General features: G+C 37.3%; 1 protein-coding gene across 4 annotated transcripts in view; it reads right to left on the reverse strand.

Moving 5' to 3' along the window:
* Window positions 1-4,797: 4,797 nt before the first annotated feature.
* The window catches only part of Xrcc4 (X-ray repair cross complementing 4), a 195,754-nt gene continuing 181,900 nt past the window's right edge, over window positions 4,798-18,651 (reverse strand). For all 4 annotated transcript variants that reach the window (XM_045133526.1, XM_045133525.1, XM_045133524.1 and 1 more), the window contains exon 8: window positions 4,798-5,191. In XM_045133526.1, coding sequence (XP_044989461.1) covers window positions 5,080-5,191 — 112 coding nt within the window. In that variant the 3' untranslated portion in view covers window positions 4,798-5,079. The remainder of the gene's footprint in view (window positions 5,192-18,651) is intronic.

The following is an 18,651-nucleotide window of genomic DNA, read 5'->3' on the forward strand; positions in this document are numbered from 1 at the left end:
TAAACAAAACAAAACAAAAAACCTCCAAAAAGATAAAGGAAAGAATCAAGAAAAGAAAAACAACTTGATGTTGAATTCTCTTCAAGCAGGAGAGAGGTGGGAAGACCCTCCTGAATATGGTGGCCCTATTCCCTGGGCTGGGGTTTCCAGACTGAATAAAACAGGAGCAAGCTAGCTAAGTGTCAGCATTCATGCCTCTCTGCTTTCTGACACTGGACACAATGTGACCAGCTGCCTCATCCCTCTGCCCCACACTACGCCAGAATGCGCCCTTTCTCCCTTAAGTTGCTTCTGCCAGGCATCTCACCTCGGCCAGGAGAATCATAACTGAAAGACACACACACCTGGACACCAACCCCACGCGCACCACACTCCCAACCCTGTGACTTCTGCTCTGCTGGGGTCCTAGGCAGACAGTCTCATTCTCAGATCCTCCCCTAGCCACTCCGAATTTGTTTTCGCTTCGTAATTTAAAATTTTCATTTTCTATGGATCTTTTTTTTGTAACTTTTAATTGTTGTTCTCTTTATGTCCCTAGCCTGCCAGTTCTCTCATATAGCGGGTTATTATATCGGGCTTTCAAGTCTACAGTTTACACTTTGAGAGAGGTCTCAAGATCCCTTACCAGAGTGAGAGCTGTTTGGCAAGAAGGCACTTACCTTCTGCATTCATCATCATACCTGGCGCCTAAGAGATGCCAGCACAAATATGTGTTCAATAGATGTACTTATCCTTCTTTTCTGCACATGACCCAGTTTTTTAAAAATAATGTTTAATTTTACTTATTTATTTGAGAGTGACAGACAGAGAGAGAAAGAGGCAGATAGATAGAAAGAATGGGCATGCCAGGGCCTCCAGCCACTGCAAACAAACTCAAGACACATGGGCCACCATGTGCATCTGGCTTACGTGGGACTTGGAGAATCAAACCTGAGTCCTCAGGCTTCACAGGCAAGCACTCAACCACTAAGCCATCTCTCCAGCCCACATGGCCCAGTTTTGTATTTTGTGTCTAACTGTTCAGTAGTACATATTTGTTCAACCAACACCCAATAAAGAGTTGCTTAGCTCAAAAAAGTCTTTTATTTTATAAATTTGATTTCTAGGCCATGAAGCAAAAACTTTTCTGAAGTACTTTCCTGACCTTTAAAAACAACATAATAAAGACATCTTTTCCTGAGCAACAAATGTTCATTTGTGAAATTTCTTAACGAAGCCTGGGCTGTTTCATCTGCTGCCAGACCCAAGATTGTGAGTTTCAAGCTGCAAAACCTTCAGAAATGGAACCTCCTTGTCTTAGAGGGAGGATCCTCGTGTTCCAAAGAGACTTGCTACTTTACAACTCAATTGAAATGCCTTCCTTACACTTCAATGATCATCTGAGAAGTCTGTTTCACAGCGGGTTGTGTGAGCACACAGCGCTCAGTGGGCAATGGCAGGATCACACCCAGGGAGCTCTGTCCACAAAGGACAAGACAGAAACAGTCACGTCTGCAACTGTGCCACATCACATTCACAAACAGCTTGTGACAAGAGGCGGTGTACTCTTATCACCTTCTGAATCAAACTGACAACCCAGCAACAATGAAAATACACACTGCACTACAAAGTTAAAAGATCCAAAATTTTCTAAATACAATGAACTTTAAAAACTTTACAATCATGATTATTTAGGATATACTTTCTGTCTCTCACACTAAGAGTCTACTCATTGACTACACACACCCACCCCCCCCCCACACACACATAGAGATAGGAGAAGGAAATTGATTTTATTTATCTACATTATATTTCATGTATAAAATCTTCTCCGATCCACGGTGCACAGATTTTGGATTACAGCAAGTTCACTATCATAGTGAATTTCCAGTATGACTGAATAGAAGTTTAAGTTTTTTATAACTATGTATTTACATTTCTTATATTTATATATATACAGATCTTTCTTCTTAAGAGTTATCCATCAAATAACTTAAACTGCATGAAAATTTTTCTTTCTTTTTTTAAAACATATTTTCAGGGTTGGAGAGATGGCTTAGTGGTTAAGCACTTGCCTATGAAGTCTAAGGACCCCGGTTCAAGGCTTGATTCCCCAGGACCCACGTTAGCCAGATGCACAAGGGGGTGCACGTGTCTGGAGTTCATTTGCAGTGGCTGGAAGCCCTGGCGCACCCGTTCTCTCTCTCTCTTTCTCTCTCTCTCCCTCCCTCTTTCTCTCTGTGTCACTCTCAAATAAATAAATAGAAATAAACAAAATTAAAAAAAAATGTTTTCATTGGTAGGGTCTGACTCCATAGCCCAGGCTGGCCTAGAATTTACTGCAATCTTCCTCCATTAGCCTCTTAAATCTTGTGATTTCAGGCAAGAACTACCAAACTTAATAAATCCTATTCCTTATACAAATAAAGTGTAATTATTAATAGTGTATACATATTTATGCATATACTATCTACAATTAATAATAAACAGTACACAACATTTCTGGATTCTTATTTCTTTTATAAGATATCATACATCCAAATATCAATCTTTCAATGAGTTCATTATTTTAAAAACAGTTCAGTTACTTAAAAAAGACTGAGTGCCTATCATGTGTTAGACATGCATTCATTCAACATTTACTAAGCTTCTATAAAGCCAGTCTTAATCCAGGGACTGAGGCTATGGAGATAAATCATATGGCAAGTTTCTGCTACAATGGGTTGAGAGATAGGAAGGTAGATGATAGTTGATTGATTGATTAATAGATGGGTAGATAGACAAACAGTTATATGTACAGTGGAAAAACTATCCTGTCAAACATGGAATAAGAAGCCTACAGCTCTAAAAAGAGTATTTTGGGGAAACACCCTAAAATATGGTATTGGGTTTTATTTTGAGAGATAATAATAAACACCTACCTAACAATGGTACTAAGCAAAGGGATCAGTACACATTACTTGTGAGACCTGGCCTACTTGAAGGATAGATAAGAAGGAGCCAGCAAATGAAGGGATGGGCTCAGGAATTCAGGCTGGGGAGGCAGATCATATGACACCTTTACACTGTGGCAAAGGTGTGAGCTTATACTCACTAGGCGACAGGGTATGACTGGAGGCTTCTGTCTAGATAGGGAAGTAATCTTATTTAAGATTTTAAAATTTGGTTTGAGATGGATTATGGGGAAGGAGGAAAGTAAGTAGGAAGATGTAGTTGCAAAAAAGAGACATAAAGTCAACCTATATTTTGCAGGTAAAAATAGGTGTATGGAGAGAAAAGCAAAGGCACTAAGGAAAGGTTTTAGCTTGAAGCAACTGGTTAATGGCAGTGAAGTCTCCAGGACAGGAAGACTAGAAAAGCATGATGATCAGAATACATCAAATCACACTTCGGGTGTGCTTCACATAATGTACTCCTCTGTGTGTGTTTTATGAAAAGTTCATGATTATGTGTGTGTGTGTGTGTTTGTACCTACATATACATATGTATATACATACATATATCCATCCATCCATCCATACACACATGTATCTGTGAGTATATGGGAACATATATACCAATATGGATATTTAAATTTAATTACAGGAAAAGCTATGTTGATTCTGGAGTGACAAACATGTTGATGGGAACAATGTGGGTAAGGAAGATGCTCCTGACTGAGTCTAAAACAATCGTAGATTTAACGGTGGAGCAGAGGAGAAGGAACCAGCTACGACAGTGCAAACCTGTATGCCCAGAAGGATGAGCGCCAAGAACCAGTCATGTGGAGAGAGTGCTTGCTGAGGAGTGTGAGGCATACCAACATGCTGAGGACCGAGCATGGAGCGGTCACTGGACAGGCAACATGGTGCTGAGGACCGAGCATGGAGCGGTCACTGGACTGGCCACACGGTGGTCAGAGTTAGCTTCATTGCACTTGGGGGAATGAATGTTCTACGGGAGATAAATGAACATAGAGTGAGAAGTCAGAAAGTAATGATAATGATTGTTAAAATGATTTCCCAGGTATCATACCTGTGACTAGTCATTGATACAGCACAGTCTTTGGCTTCCTGAGGGTCTTTATGCAAGATAGTATCGATCATTCCTAAAAGTATGCTGCTGTTCCTTTTGACACAAATTGGTGTTCCATTTACCTTTCACAGACAAGTTACTATAATAAAAACTTTAGGTTCAGCAAAACATGCTTTTCTATATAAGAAAACAAAACTTTCAATGTCTTAGAACTTTTATTATGTAACAGATTTAAAAATTTTTTTGTTACTTTTATTTACTTGAGAGCGACAGACAGAATGAGAAAGAGGCAGAGAGAGAGAGAGAGAGAGAGAGAGAGAGAGAGAATGGGCGCGCCAGGACTTCAGCCCTGCAAACAAACTCCAGATGCGTGCACCCCCTTGTGCATCTGGCTAACGTGAGTCCTGGGGAATTGAGCCTCGAACCGTGGTCCTTTGGCTTCACAGGCAAGCGCTTCACCGCTATGCCATCTCTCCAGCGCATGTAACAGACTTTTAAATTTCAAAAGTAGAGATATATTTTATATATGTTATCTCATCTCACAAATTAAAATGCCCAAACATAGTTCTCAGAATATGGTTATTCAAAAAGAATTGCAACCATGCGTGGTGGCACACACCTTTAATTCCAGCACTCTGGAGGCAGAGGTAGGAGGATCACCATGAATTTGAGGCCACCCTGAGACTACATAGTTAATTCCAGGTCAGCCTGGCCCAGAGGGAGACCCTACCTCAAACTGCCCCCCCCCAAAAAAAGAAAGAAATTGCAGACTTTTCAAAATGATATGGTTTTATTTCGGTCCTATTTTCAAAATCTTCCTAGGGAAGTAATCAGACAGAAACCATATACAACATGTGAAAATGTATAACGAAATTCATATCTTATGTAATGGAATAGACAAGGCAAATGAACAGTTTCAAAAAATATACTACTCTAATCACATTTGATCGTCACATGAATGTGTGATCCATTTTGCACTTTGGATTCAACTCAGTGCACACGTCACTAAGCTGTAAGGGAGCAAGGTTGTTGCTGAGGTGGTTTCCTGCTGGTCTGTGGACACCATGGGTCTGGGTGAATTCACATTCATATGTCATCAAAGAGAGCTTCTGGGCTGCTGTTTCTCAGAGTTTCTAAAGACAAGTTTTCAGAGGAGACAGGTTCTTCCTTCAGTGTCTCAGGCAGTGCAGGGTCAAGCCTACAGAAAAAGAAAATCAAGCTAGTTTTAAATTTAAAAAATTGTAGATTAAAAAAAAAGTAAGATTCAGATAAATTGTCCAAATCCTGTTTTGGGATAATTGAGAAATATCTGTTTCTCTATGGTTTTAAATTTAAGAAATATAAAATTGCTTTAGAATTAGTCTATATTTAATCTGAGTTAACATATTCTGGGGTACATAATAAGGGCCATAATCAAAGTTGGTAAATAAAATATCCGATCATCTATTGTAACCGCCTTTATTCCCTGGCACAGCAGGTTTCTCAAGCCACTCCGATAACGGCCTACCACACTTTACATCCTGCTTTGGTTTCCATAAATTTCACTACGATTAAGAGGTACAAGCACATGGGTTTCCTTGAACAGTCATCTGTATAAAGTAGTAATGATGCCACATTCACAGCAGTTGCTGATGAAATGCTGGCCCATGTCCATTTACTTTGGCTATATATCTTTGTATAACAAACTAAATTCTGTTGCAGTCCACTGCTGCAGTCACCACTTGACCAGATTTAACACTGACAGGGAGGTGTTTGGACACCAGCGACGACGGCTTTCTCGGTATCATGGCGATAGGCTGAGAAGATGGGGCAGCAGGATAAGCAGACTTAGTCGCAGTGAAGCTTTAGGAACGTGTGCTCATGCCCTTGTAGGAACCTTGCTACTGGAAACTGAGTGTCACATGCTCAGTATTAATAATTAGTAGTGGCTTTGGGGGCAGGAATGATGAGTTGAGCCAACTCATTCACAATCAGAAATTCCTCCAGATATCTGAGATTCCTAAGGTCAGAGGCATGGTCGGCTTGCTCTAGCTGAGAGGACATGACACCTGAAGTTGGAGCGCATAGGAAGGACGCACCCTTCCACTTACTAGTGATGTGGTTTTAAGTAAGTCAAGTCATTTGGGGAGATTGTGGGTCCCTTACTTGTAATACTGAAATAATACAGCCTAAGTGATCTAGAGAGTACAGGAAATGGTTGTGAAGCGCTGTAGAATGTAGAAAACTACTACTATCAGTTGCTAATAGAATTAACTATGTGAAAGCTCCTTCTACAGCGGGTAGAAAGGCAACCAGATAAAATTCAGAAATACTAGATATGTGTACTATAAATACCCTGCATCCACACTGAGCTATGCAGATTACTAAAAGTGAATCTGGCAAGGGTCCTCCTTGGCTTTGTGACTGCATACAGCTCGCCATGGCTGGGTACCGCGAGACCTGGTATACAATTTGTCTTATCCTGAGTAAGCCAAGGGCATACAGCATTATTCTCAGAGGAAGGCCAAGGGACTAGGCATTGTCAAGAGGACAATTAGTAGGGTTAACAATAAATATGCATGTAATTATTACATCAAGTAATTCAACATAAAAAACATATTCCGTAGGAGAAAAATGATACAGCAGACAGAACAGTTCATTGTTATATGTATATGTTTTCAATGCCAACTTAAAACTCAGTCAATATTTTTACTCTGGCCTGAGCTATGTGCAAGTCGCTTTTAGTTCTCTTTGGCAAAGAAAGAATTTAATTATTTCAATTATGAAGTCTGGCTTGGAAAGGCTTCTGTAAATGTTTTCACTGTCTAGACACTGTACCTCCTGAACACAGGAATCTATCAGTTTGGATTTATACAATTAGCTGAAGATGAAAGTATTGCTCTAAAGGGACAAGTTTGAAATAGATAGATCCTGGGCACTCCAAGAGTGCTGCTGTCTCCGTCTAAAGTGTGAGGCGCTTAAATGACAGACCTGACCGTTTGAGCGCCTTGCCTCGCTGGGCGCTCAGCAAGAACAGCTCACTGAAAGAAGAGCATTGCCCACAGTTTCACATTCATGGAAATCAACAGAATATAATAAGAACTATTTCTATAACTGAAAAAAGTCAATCTTTTTCACAGTGATAAACATTTTTTAAATATTTATTTTTATTTTTATTTATTCATTTGAGAGCAACAGACAGAGAAAGAAAATGGGTGCACCAGGGCCTCCAGCCACTGCAAACAAACTCCAGATGCGTGCACCCCCTTGTGCATCTGGCTAACGTGGGTCCTGGGGAATGGAGCCTCGAACCGGGGTCCTTAGGCTTCACAGGCAAGCGCTTAACCACTAAGCCATCTCTCCAGCCCAACATTTATTATAAGACTTTATGCAAATTCTACAAAGCATGAAAGAACACAAAGTGAGTTTTCCTATTTCATGTCATCTTAGCTTTTCTTTTCTTTTTTTTTATAAAATAGAATTATTCTATACCTTTATAGGTTTGAAACTTGATAATGTTACTGTATGAGATGTCTTACCTTCTAAAATTTCAGTTACTTTTACATTCATTATTTATTTTAATTTGAATATAGTAACTATTAATCCATAGATACATAATTGAATTTTGTGCATTTTCAATGCTCTTGCAAACGTAAGAATTAGTATCCTCATACATGTATCTTAGCAAGTTCACTATATTGTTCATATGTATGCTGTTCCAAAAATCATATTTAGGGGTGAAATATGCAAACAAATAACTCAGAAAATATATATCTACAATGTTAATAAAAAACTAAATAAGCGATTTGAAACTTGGGAGTTCTCTGTAAAATTGAGTTAACAGCCACTACTTATAGCTCAGTTTAAATTTCAAAGATTTTTTTTTTTAAATCCTACATTCAGGCTGAATTTTTTCTTTCCTCTGATCATTGGCGCATCTGACATTTACATCCTAAATTCCAACAAGTAGTTTTATTCAGTTAGCCAATATTTACTAAATAGGGATTATGGGCAGCTCATCAATAAGGAATCATACCAATTATATAAGTAACATAAAATATGATCGTTATTCTCAGAAAGTCTTCAGTTAGCTTTTTATATATTTTTAAATGGTTCCTTTTATCTTAAAACTTTTATAAATAGTTCAAAAGTAAGGAGTGATTTATCACTTGACAAGTATCTATGAGCAGTATCTAACTATTTGGGGTTCAGAGTTTCAGATAGCTTCTTGTGGGTACCATGGCACTTTCACTTCCCAAATTCTAAGATAATTATACTCAAACAGCTAGACAAAGACTACTTTTCAAACTATGGGTCCTCGAAAAAACAAAGGGTGGAATAAATGAATAATATAAATTAAAGAGGAAAGGTTAATGGCAGAATGAGAAATTGTAGAGAAAAAGGATAAAGCGTAGGTATTTATTTCTCTAAATAAAGGGAATAAATTGAAGCTTCTTCACTCACTAAAATCAGGCTCATGTTCTCAATATGACCGATTCCTACGTTCCATTAGCTTCATTTCACACTGAATTAAAACTCTCACATACAATAACTTAAGTTAAAATTATGCTATGTCTTCTAATTAACAATGAGTAATTTGGATTAAAAACTAGATTTGTCAAAAAAAAAAATACCATATCCAGGGAAAGTTTCTGTAAAATGTTAGTATGTCTGACTTTTATTTATTCATTTTGGGAGCTGAATTAACATTCTTTTAAAATGTTATTTTCAGATGTTGTTTCATCTTGTAAAGCCATTTTCTCAGCCAAGTTTAAGCAGTAGCCCCATGACTAGAGGAGCAGACTTATGCAAGTGAGAATACCCTACTGTTTATAGCAACTTGCTTCCATTTCATAAAATATTCCAAGAATAATATTTTTGATTCTTGTCAAGGTGTAAACAAGAACAAATGTGGATGCCCAAGAAAAATATGTAAAGATTGATGGGTTCATGGCATTTAAAAATCAAGCTTATTTGGCTGTGACAAACAGTCCCACAGAAGAGAAAGAAAATCAATGGTTTAACTGTATCCCTACCTGGATGGAAGACCTGCAATATGCTATGTCTTATCCTAAAACAGTATACATAAAATTCAACTCAAGTAAAACATTTAAATGAGAAAGAAAAAGCCTTAAGTCTTCTAGAAGAAGCATATGGAGAACAGCTTTAGTATTGTAGGGTAAGAAAGTTTGTTTAAGGCAGAAATGTAAAATTGTGAAGACTGATACATTCGATGACATTAGAAGTTCTTCTTTGATCCCTATCACTGTCACTAAAAAAATCGCTGTATTTATAGGTATATTAAACAGAAGGCAAGTTATAAACTATGAGAAGATACAGCAATATGCTACTATAAGATTAGGACCCAAAGAACACCTACAAACACTTCAGTATAGTTACAAAAACATATGCCAAAGACTAAAATTACTTTCATGAAGACAGGACAGTGAGAAGTAAAAAAATATATATGATAATTAAATTATGAAAACTGCAACTCTATTATTGACCAAGGAATATACACTATTATCAACATCATAGTTTTCACAGGATAATAGATAGCTTATTACTGATTATATTGAAAACTCTTAAAATCAGTGTGGAAAATAATGTGTCACTAACTGCCAAGGAACACAGACACAGGTGCTCTGATCACTCAGAATTCCACCATGAGGTACACAATCACAAAGAGAGATTTGCATATATTATGTCACAACCACAGGTGCACTGCTTATATTGGTAAAATAACTTAAAACAACCCAAATGTCTCCCTACAGGAAAATAGGGCCCATCAGCCACTGAATTTTCATATAATGGAATACTACACAATTAAACACTTATACAATGCTGAACCAAAAAGCAAGCCACAAAAGAATGTACATATTAGGATTCTATTTGTTTAAAGTTCAAAAACACACAAAACTAGGCAATGTTGATCTGAACTGTTGCTGTGCAGGTGCCTTGGAAACATATGCAGTATTATCAGTGAGTGTGTGTATGGTCATTGAATCTGCTTTTCCATGAATGTCAGTGCTGTCTTTTTAGCCCCTCATGGAAATGCTCTCAGATTTCTAGACTGGAGCTTTGGTTTCTGAGATGTGATATGAAAGTAAAACCAGTGCTGCACATTGTCTGGATTTCACTTGGTCCTGATGTCTTTTTGTTGGCCTGAGGAAGAAGAGAAGCTGACTCCTTTCTGGAAACCAAAGTGCCAAGTCAAAGAAGCTGCAAATAGTTATTTTTGGCTACATTCCTAATGATATTTTCTAATACATATGACCTTGCTGGTTAAATTAAACAAGAGCACTAGAAACACGGTGATATCTTTGCAAAACAATTCACTGTGAATGAGACGAGGTGCTAAAATATACTTAACCTGGGAATAATGATCATTCTAAACATTTTCTATAAAATAAATATATTATGGACTTAAAAATAAGATTATCTAGGACTATGTAAGTCAATTTTTAAACCAACCATCATGCAAATACATCCATAATCCACAAGGAGGCTGAACACTTGAAAGAATTTCATAACAATACATTAGAAAATTTTACCACTCGCTGCACTTCATTCAGATGAGTAATACTGTCCTGGTGACCAATCAGATAATCAAAACCATAGTCCATGTATATCTTACAAAACAGTGTCTGAAATATCTTAAGCTTTACTTTGTGCCATATTCATTACTCAGTTCTGAAATAGCATAGGTGACTGTAAACGTAACAAACTGTTACCGTGCAATAAAATTGTTCTTACTGCTTCAATGTTAAGACAGTCGGATGACCTGTGAAGTGTGCTTGGTGTACTACACATGAAGCCATCCTCAGTAGCTAGAACCTGATGGCAGGGGGCTGGGGCTCTGCTTATCTGACCTGGCTTGATACTTGACATACAATTATTCCAGTTGTCGTACGAACTCCCTAGCGCACAAGTGACTAAGTGAGCAAAGTGTGCAGCGTGAATGGGGTGCGGTAATGCTGAGCAAGCCATCCAGCCGCACAGCAGTGAGCACGGAAGGGCTGGCTCCCTCACCCCAGGGCGTGCCCGCCTGTGCCACCCTCATCTGTGGGGCCAGGGATCGGAATCTCTCCTTGAGAGGAGGTGCGCTCATGCGAGTGTGCAGCATGTCTTGGAAAGTTGTTCTCTGAGGAGGAGAGCAGTATGTGCAAAGCCCGAGGATAAATAAGCCCTGAAACTTGTTGGGAGAGGCAACTACAAGGTTCATGCAAGATGATTCACAACCAAAACAATCAGCAATGCTGGGTCTTCTCTGGAGATGAATGGAGCCCGAATCATGTAGAAAGGCTTGAAACCACAATTCTCTAACACCCATGCATTCACTGGTTATTGAGGGTCTATCACGGGTGAGACTGAGCCAGACAGTGGAGATTAAAAAAAAAAAACAAAACAAAACAATGCACAACAAATCAATTCAGTACCGAGCTGCTGAATTCCCAAAAATCCATACTCATGGTAGCTCTCATCTGGGAGGTAACAAAACAGAACACTGTGTTTCCTTGTGAAGATTCTTAGAAATAAGGTTGCTAAAACCTCTTATGAGCATGTGACCTCTACTTAGTCACACACACAGGGACACAGCCATTCAAAGCTCATAGTTTAGTGTCCTTTCTATTTCTCTGCGCTTTCTGTGAAATGAACAACCAAGATGATTCTGTAGCTGGGATTTTAAAAGACAAATTTGCAAGAATACTAATGTCATATAACTTTCATATGACACAGATATCATATAAGTGATATACAGGATAAAAAAAGAACCCTGAAAGCTATTTCTTTGTAAGGTGTACTAATTATACTCAGTTTATGGGTAAGTGTATATACAGTTATTGCAAAAAACTTAGGGTATGTTCTATCTTTTTTAGAGAAATAGGTCAGAAAGGGAATAGGACACTGGAGAAAAGGCAGATGGAAATTATCTACAAAATGCTGTTGATCTGATTTTCAATTTATAAAGATCAATTTGTTCAGTTGTTTTCAAAATATACCAAAGTTGTAAATAAAATAAAAATGTACAGGTAAGTAGTTGCTTTGAAAATCAGTCACTAGATCTGACCATGGACACCGTTTCACTGCATATGAGATGGTACATGCCCAGATGGGTTGTGGTCTGTGTAGATAAGATGGTGCATGCTGAGGTAGATGGCTTACTGCAGAAAGACCTAGTTAACAGCCCTTCCCTGGCCCAGAAAAGTTCTTTTTTTTTTCTTTTTTTTGGTTTTTTCGAGGTAGGGTCCCACTCTGGTCCAGGCTGACCTGGAATTAATTCTGTAGTCTCAGGGTGGCCTTGAACTCACGGCAATCCTCCTACCTCTGCTCCCGAGTGCTGGGATTAAAGACGCGCGCCACCATGCCCGGCTTTTCCAGAAAAGTTCTTTACATAGACGGTATAATGAATCCAGTAAGTTCATGTGTATGGTGGTGTAAGTCAGATGTCCCCCATAAACTCATGTGTCTTGAATGCTTGGTCCACATCTGATGGCAATTTGGGAGGTGGAGCCTTGCTGGAGGAGGTGTGTTGCTGGGATGGACTTAAGGTGTTCTACCCAGCTCCTCCTTGCTAGAGTTTGAACCACTCCCCTGCTGCTGTTTTCTACCTGCTGTGGCAGATTGTGATGTCCACACTGTGCTCATGTTTTTTCCTACTGTCATGAAGTTTCCTCTTGAGACTGTAGGTGTGGTAGTTTGAATGTATGTCCCCCAAAGAGTCAGGTTTTTATTAAAGCTTGTGTCCAGCTTCCTGGCTGGAGGAGGTGTCACTGTGGGGTGAATCCTGGAGTCTAGCCCTAAGGTGTGTTTGGGGGAAGATCTAATTTCCAGCCAGAAGCTATGAAGAGCAGTTTGAGTTCTGCCTTGGTCCCTCCTACTTGCTGCTTTTTGGTGTGTGTGAGCTGGTGCTGGTGTTAGCTTGCTGCAATTATCCTCTTGGCTTGGAGGTAGGGAAGCAGTTTCTTCTGCCACTGATGGAGCTTCACCCTAGAACTGTAAGCCTGAGGTAAACTCCTTCCTTTCATAATCGGTATCTGGTTTGGATGTTCGTTCCAGCAATGTGAAACTGACTAGATACAACAGGAGGCCAAGATAAATATTTTCCCTCCATCAGCTTCTTTTGGCCCAGTGTCTTGTCCCAACAACAGGTGACATCAACAGTGTGCCAGTACTAATTTTTTATTTATTATACTAAAAAAGTACAATAATCTTGTGTTAAATCAATTAAATCCATATAGAATACAGTTGTGCTACAGTTGCCCACAGATATACGTACATACACAGACACACAGACACACACACTCACACACACACATTCTCAATGTGAAATATCTATGCTTATATAACTTGCCATAATTTTAATACTTGATATTTGATTACTGTTTGTTTAGAGGAAATGAAGTAAAACATAGTGTCCCAATGGAATTTCAAAGGAGAAAGTGGGGGGTGAGGGAGGGAATTAACATGGGATTTTTTCATAATCATGGAAAATGCTAATAAAAATTTAAAAAAATAAATAAATAAAAGAGAAAAAAAAAACAAAAAAAAAAACCATAGTGTCCCAATAGTACAATATTCAATGTTTTTTTATTTCTTAAAAGGTCCTCAGTTGATAGCTTAAAAATATTAAAAGATAAAGTTATTTAGCCATATTTCTCCAAAATTCATACTGGAGGAAGCTTTTAGATGCCATTTAAAAATAATAAAATTTGCATTAAAATCAATAGTATATAAAAGGCCTTGATTAAATTTGCCAAAATGTAAGGCTGGTTGAGGCATTTAATTATAACTCCCTGACCACATAAATTCATCGATAATTTACCAATTCAAACAACCATCCTAATTTAGCTGATATTATTTTGATATAAAAAGAAAGCTGTATTTCTTACTCTTAATTCTTATCTGAAAAATATATGTTTCACTGTTATCCTTGCTTTTCATATTTTTCTCTATCAGATCATTTTTCATACTGCTGATAATCAGTTATCTGTGTATAAGTCTAATGTGATAAGTATTTTCTACAAAGCTTCAGATAAATTTTTTGGGGGGATAGCAAAAAACTATCATTATATAACTTCTAGTTTCATGTCCATCATTGTGACTAATTGTTCAATCCTTTTCAAGATTCTTGCCATGCACCAAGAATTCTGCCTTCTCTTGGTGTTCTAACTTTTTAAACATGTTTTCCTTTGCTTAGTAAGCTCCTAATGTATCATTCAAAGGCAATTCCAATGCCTGCTTCTGTGAATGCTTTCAGGACTCTCCTAGGTGAGAAATTCCTCATCTTGTATTTGCCTAATAATATTCTGCACCAAATAGGAGATAAGGACTTTAAACACTTCTTTGTAAATATCACCCCAAATTAATTGCATATTTTACTATGCTCCTATTTTTCTGTGAACCAATGATTTGGACAGGGCATATTGGGGATGGTTTCTTTCTGTCCGTCTATTGTGGTCTTTGAATACTGAAGACTGTGAGTGACTCAAAAGCTAGAAATATCTGGACGTTCATTTAGATATCCAACAGTGCTTGGGCTAGCCAGTCTCCAAGGCCAGATCTGCTTTTGGAGAGTCTACCATGCGTGACTTTCTAGCAGCAAAGCAGCTTCCAGCAGCCAGACTTCTTAATAGAAGCTTATGGCTCTAGGTCCAAAGATGCCTGTTCTGAGACACAGCACAGTTCCTTCTGCAGTCTCCTGCTCATGTGGCTCGGGCTCAGGAGGCTCCTCCCCTCGGCCAGAGTGACAGGCACAGCCAGTCATGCTGTCTAGCTTTGTTCATATATTGCAAACAACTTAAGAACAGGAATTGCAAGTTAGGGTCATTTTGTTTGTTTGTTTCAGAATTTGGCATACTTCCTTAAAATAAAGATTTGTGTATCTGTTAAATAAATTAGTTTTTATTGAAGGGTTTTACTCGTTTTTTCCCCTGAGAATTGAGTGTGAAAAGAGTGATGGCTACTTTCATATGATATTTACACAGAATAAAATCAATTCTAGATGAGAAGGGCAGCAATATCATGTTTTTTTAATTTAGAAATGCCAAAACATAAAAAAGATTTCAACTGCACTTATGGCACAGCCAGGGAATTTTAATTTCTGACTATTGCTGGCTAATAGTTTACTCACTTTAAATTATGATATAACATATTTATTTTTCCAAGTAGTTCTACAGTTTATAAGTTTATATGCCTACAAGTTCACACTAATGCTATCAGATTAGTTATCGCACATTTAACTAGAATGGAAAATTTGAAAAGGAAAGTTGTGGTTAAAGAAGGGGTCCTTTAATCTTTGTGGATAAAAGGTCTCTCTAACAAATGCTGGTCAAGTTCTATGTACAAAAGCTCTCAGAACACAGAAACAGGAAGCCTCTAGTTAGTTGGATTTTCTCTTGATTTCATTAAATAATTATTTTATTATTGTTAAGGCTTTAAGGTTGTCTATTGAGAAACAAATTATCACATTTTTCTTATTAATGCAAGTGAGTCAACACTGAAATAAAATCTGCACTCTCTACATTCTCTTTTCCACAGGGAATTCACAGCAAAAGTCTAACAATGAATAAGCAATCAAGAAATGGAATGGGAATGCAAAGATTGCAAGTAACTACAAATTAAAATACTAAGCCAAAAAAATTGTAGCTCTTTGTTTGGAATAGGAAAATTATCACCAATAAGCTCATGTGTATCCCCCAAAGTGCCATGAAAACTGAACTTGCTGTATACATCCATGGAAAATACTTGGCTGGATCCTACAGTCAGATCATCATTTTCCTCCAATATATACAGCTACCAGATCCTCCAGGAATTTCTTACAAGAAATAGTTTAAGGAACCTATTGGTAAGAACTCAAGTTTCTATGGGTGGCTTTTCACATACAGAGTTTCAATGGATTCATCCCTTCAAAATCTGTAAACACATAAACTCAGAAAACACATTTTAGAAATGCTATAAATGTTTTCACAAAAACTCCCAGGTCATTGATGAATCATAAGAACTTATTTTTCATACAACCCTTACTTCAATCCTCCTGCCAGGCAATGTGCTTTCCTATGAAATACAAAGAACTATGGACATTTTCTTATCCTTAAATATAAAGATTAACTGATACATCAGTGCACTGAATATTGAGGTGAAATTTTAGAGGATATTTGAAACAAACTTTATTAACAATAATATATACTTTCAGTCCAGACAGTCCATGCAATATCCCAAACTTTAAGGTGGGTTAACAGGATATTTCCATGTCTAATGAGCCACTCTGGATACCAAATTTTATTACTGTATTCTTTGGACAAAAGAGAATACTGTAACTGTTAGGTTTCATCTACAGTTATAAAGTTCAAGTTTCTGTGTTATGTCTGCTTTTTGCTTTAAATGTTTAATCATAACTATCCTATAAAATGAAACAGTACTTCAACATTTGGTACAAATAATAATATATTTCTTATAACTTCTTAAGAGGATTGGGACTTCAAATACAGAAATTATGAATTCAACCTAAACCTCAGTGGGGGCTGATCAACATAGGAATTTTTTTGAACCTAGTATTTTTATTTGATAAATGCTTCATAAAATTCAGATATAAATGATCACATACTGAACCTTCACTTAAATACTTTAGTGTATATCTTTTTGAAATTATATACATATATATGTATATATATTAAACATAGTCTTTATATATATATTTATAATATGTATACAGTCTTTTTAATTTTTTTAATTTTTCTTTGAGAGAGATGAGAGAGAGCGAGAGAGAGAGAGAGAGAGGGAGAATGGGTGCACCAGGGCCTCCAGCTGCTGCAAACGCACTCCAGACACGTATACCCCCTTGTACATCTGGCTTAAGTGGATTCTGGGGAATCAAGCCTAGGTCCTGTGGCTTTGTAGGCAAGCACCTTAACCACTAAGCCATTTCTCCAGCCTTACACAGTCTTTTAAAGGTAATAATACTATTTTTTATCACTTTTCCTTAATGATTTACCAGAAACTACATTTTTCAATATTTATAGATCTGCATAATCATTTTAATGACCTCATAGTATATTCTACTATATAAAGTACCTTAAAAATAAAATTTAGTCTTTATTAAAAGTAAAAAAAAGTAAGCAATTTAAATGCCTATCATAAATAAACTCTTTTTAGGTAATGTGCTTAAGGCAACATATCTATTTAATTCTAATTAAAAATAGCTGACTGACATCCTATAGTTCCTGAAAGTTCTTACTCTTACGAATGCCACAGTGAAGTACACTGTACAGGAGAGTAGCATATGTATTTCTTTCACTGATTTGAAATTAATTTTTAATGCTAGTTCTATTTACATGTGAGTCAGTTTTATCATAGGAGGATGAACTAAAGTACTATTATATAGGAATGAAGGTGTTGATGGGAGTAACTACCACTGTAACTGCCCACATAAACCTGGAAATAGCAGATTGAATCTTGGGTGAATGGAAAGAGTATGCAGTAAAAGAGATGTATCAATAAAATGGAGAATAATTAATGTGGGGGTTTCTGTTTGAGTATTGCACTGTTCTCTCCGCACAGTACCCTTCCTAGTCACAAAGCACTATAGTGCTACACATAAAAGGTGATCCTCATAAATGTTACACAATGCCAATTTTATTCATTTTGTTACTCGGTTTTTTCTCTTCTCCTTCTTGTTGGCCTTGAGCTCACTCTATTGCTGAGGATGGCTTCAGTTCTGATCCTCTTGCCTCCATTTCCCAATGCTGGTGTTAAAAACATGCACCATTCACAGCCTCTTGGTTTGTGTGGTGCTAGGGAGAGAACCCCAGGTTCCATACATGCCCGGTAAGGCAAGCACTCAAAGTGACAACCCCAGCTCCCTTTTATTCACTTTTCTTGGGGAAATTAGATGAAAGTATCTGACCAATGATAGATGATATGTGTTTTAAAACTATAAATGTTCTTTCTTGCACATTAAATAAATTGTGACTATTAATTTGGGAATAAGGCGCATAGATATTTTCCATAGGCTTGAGAAACAGAACCCACAGAGCTTAACACTTCACACATAGAAGATGATTAGATGGGCAGAGAAGCAAAAACAGCAAGCTTTTGTTATAATGACTTTGAAATACAAATATACATGATTGCAGTTTGATGTCACTCCAAGAACATCAGATTTTTTTTTTTTTAAACTTCTCTGTGCAAACAAGAATTGCAATTCAGAATTCCAGTTTCAGGTTTTGGCTCTTAGCCTGGAGATTCCTTATATGTCTTGATTTTTGGTTTGTTCATTTGATTTGGATTTTTAGTTTAATGTTTAGTTTAATGTTTAAAGTATTGTGGGAAGTCAGTGTAAAATTGCTGACCTGTCACAAATGACAAAATATTTTTATTAAATGCTCTTCATATGCCTAACTACCAAACACCATGTTAAGATCCTTGTTTATATGATATGTACAAAACTGTATGTTCTTACAGTTTCTATGTTCTCGATGTAAACAAAACCTTAGATATAACAGTGATTTACCAAGGCCTCACCACTTAAAAACTGTACAAGGAAGGGCTCGAACAAGGTACCTGCTCACTTTCTTCACCCTCATTCAACTATAGCTGCTTTCTTCTTTCCCTCATTATGAGCTTGTATCAATTACTTTCTTATTGCTGGGACAAAATATCAGATAAGGAGCATCTTAA

Source organism: Jaculus jaculus, chromosome 14 (assembly GCF_020740685.1).
Source record: "Jaculus jaculus isolate mJacJac1 chromosome 14, mJacJac1.mat.Y.cur, whole genome shotgun sequence".
NCBI lineage: Eukaryota > Metazoa > Chordata > Mammalia > Rodentia > Dipodidae > Jaculus > Jaculus jaculus.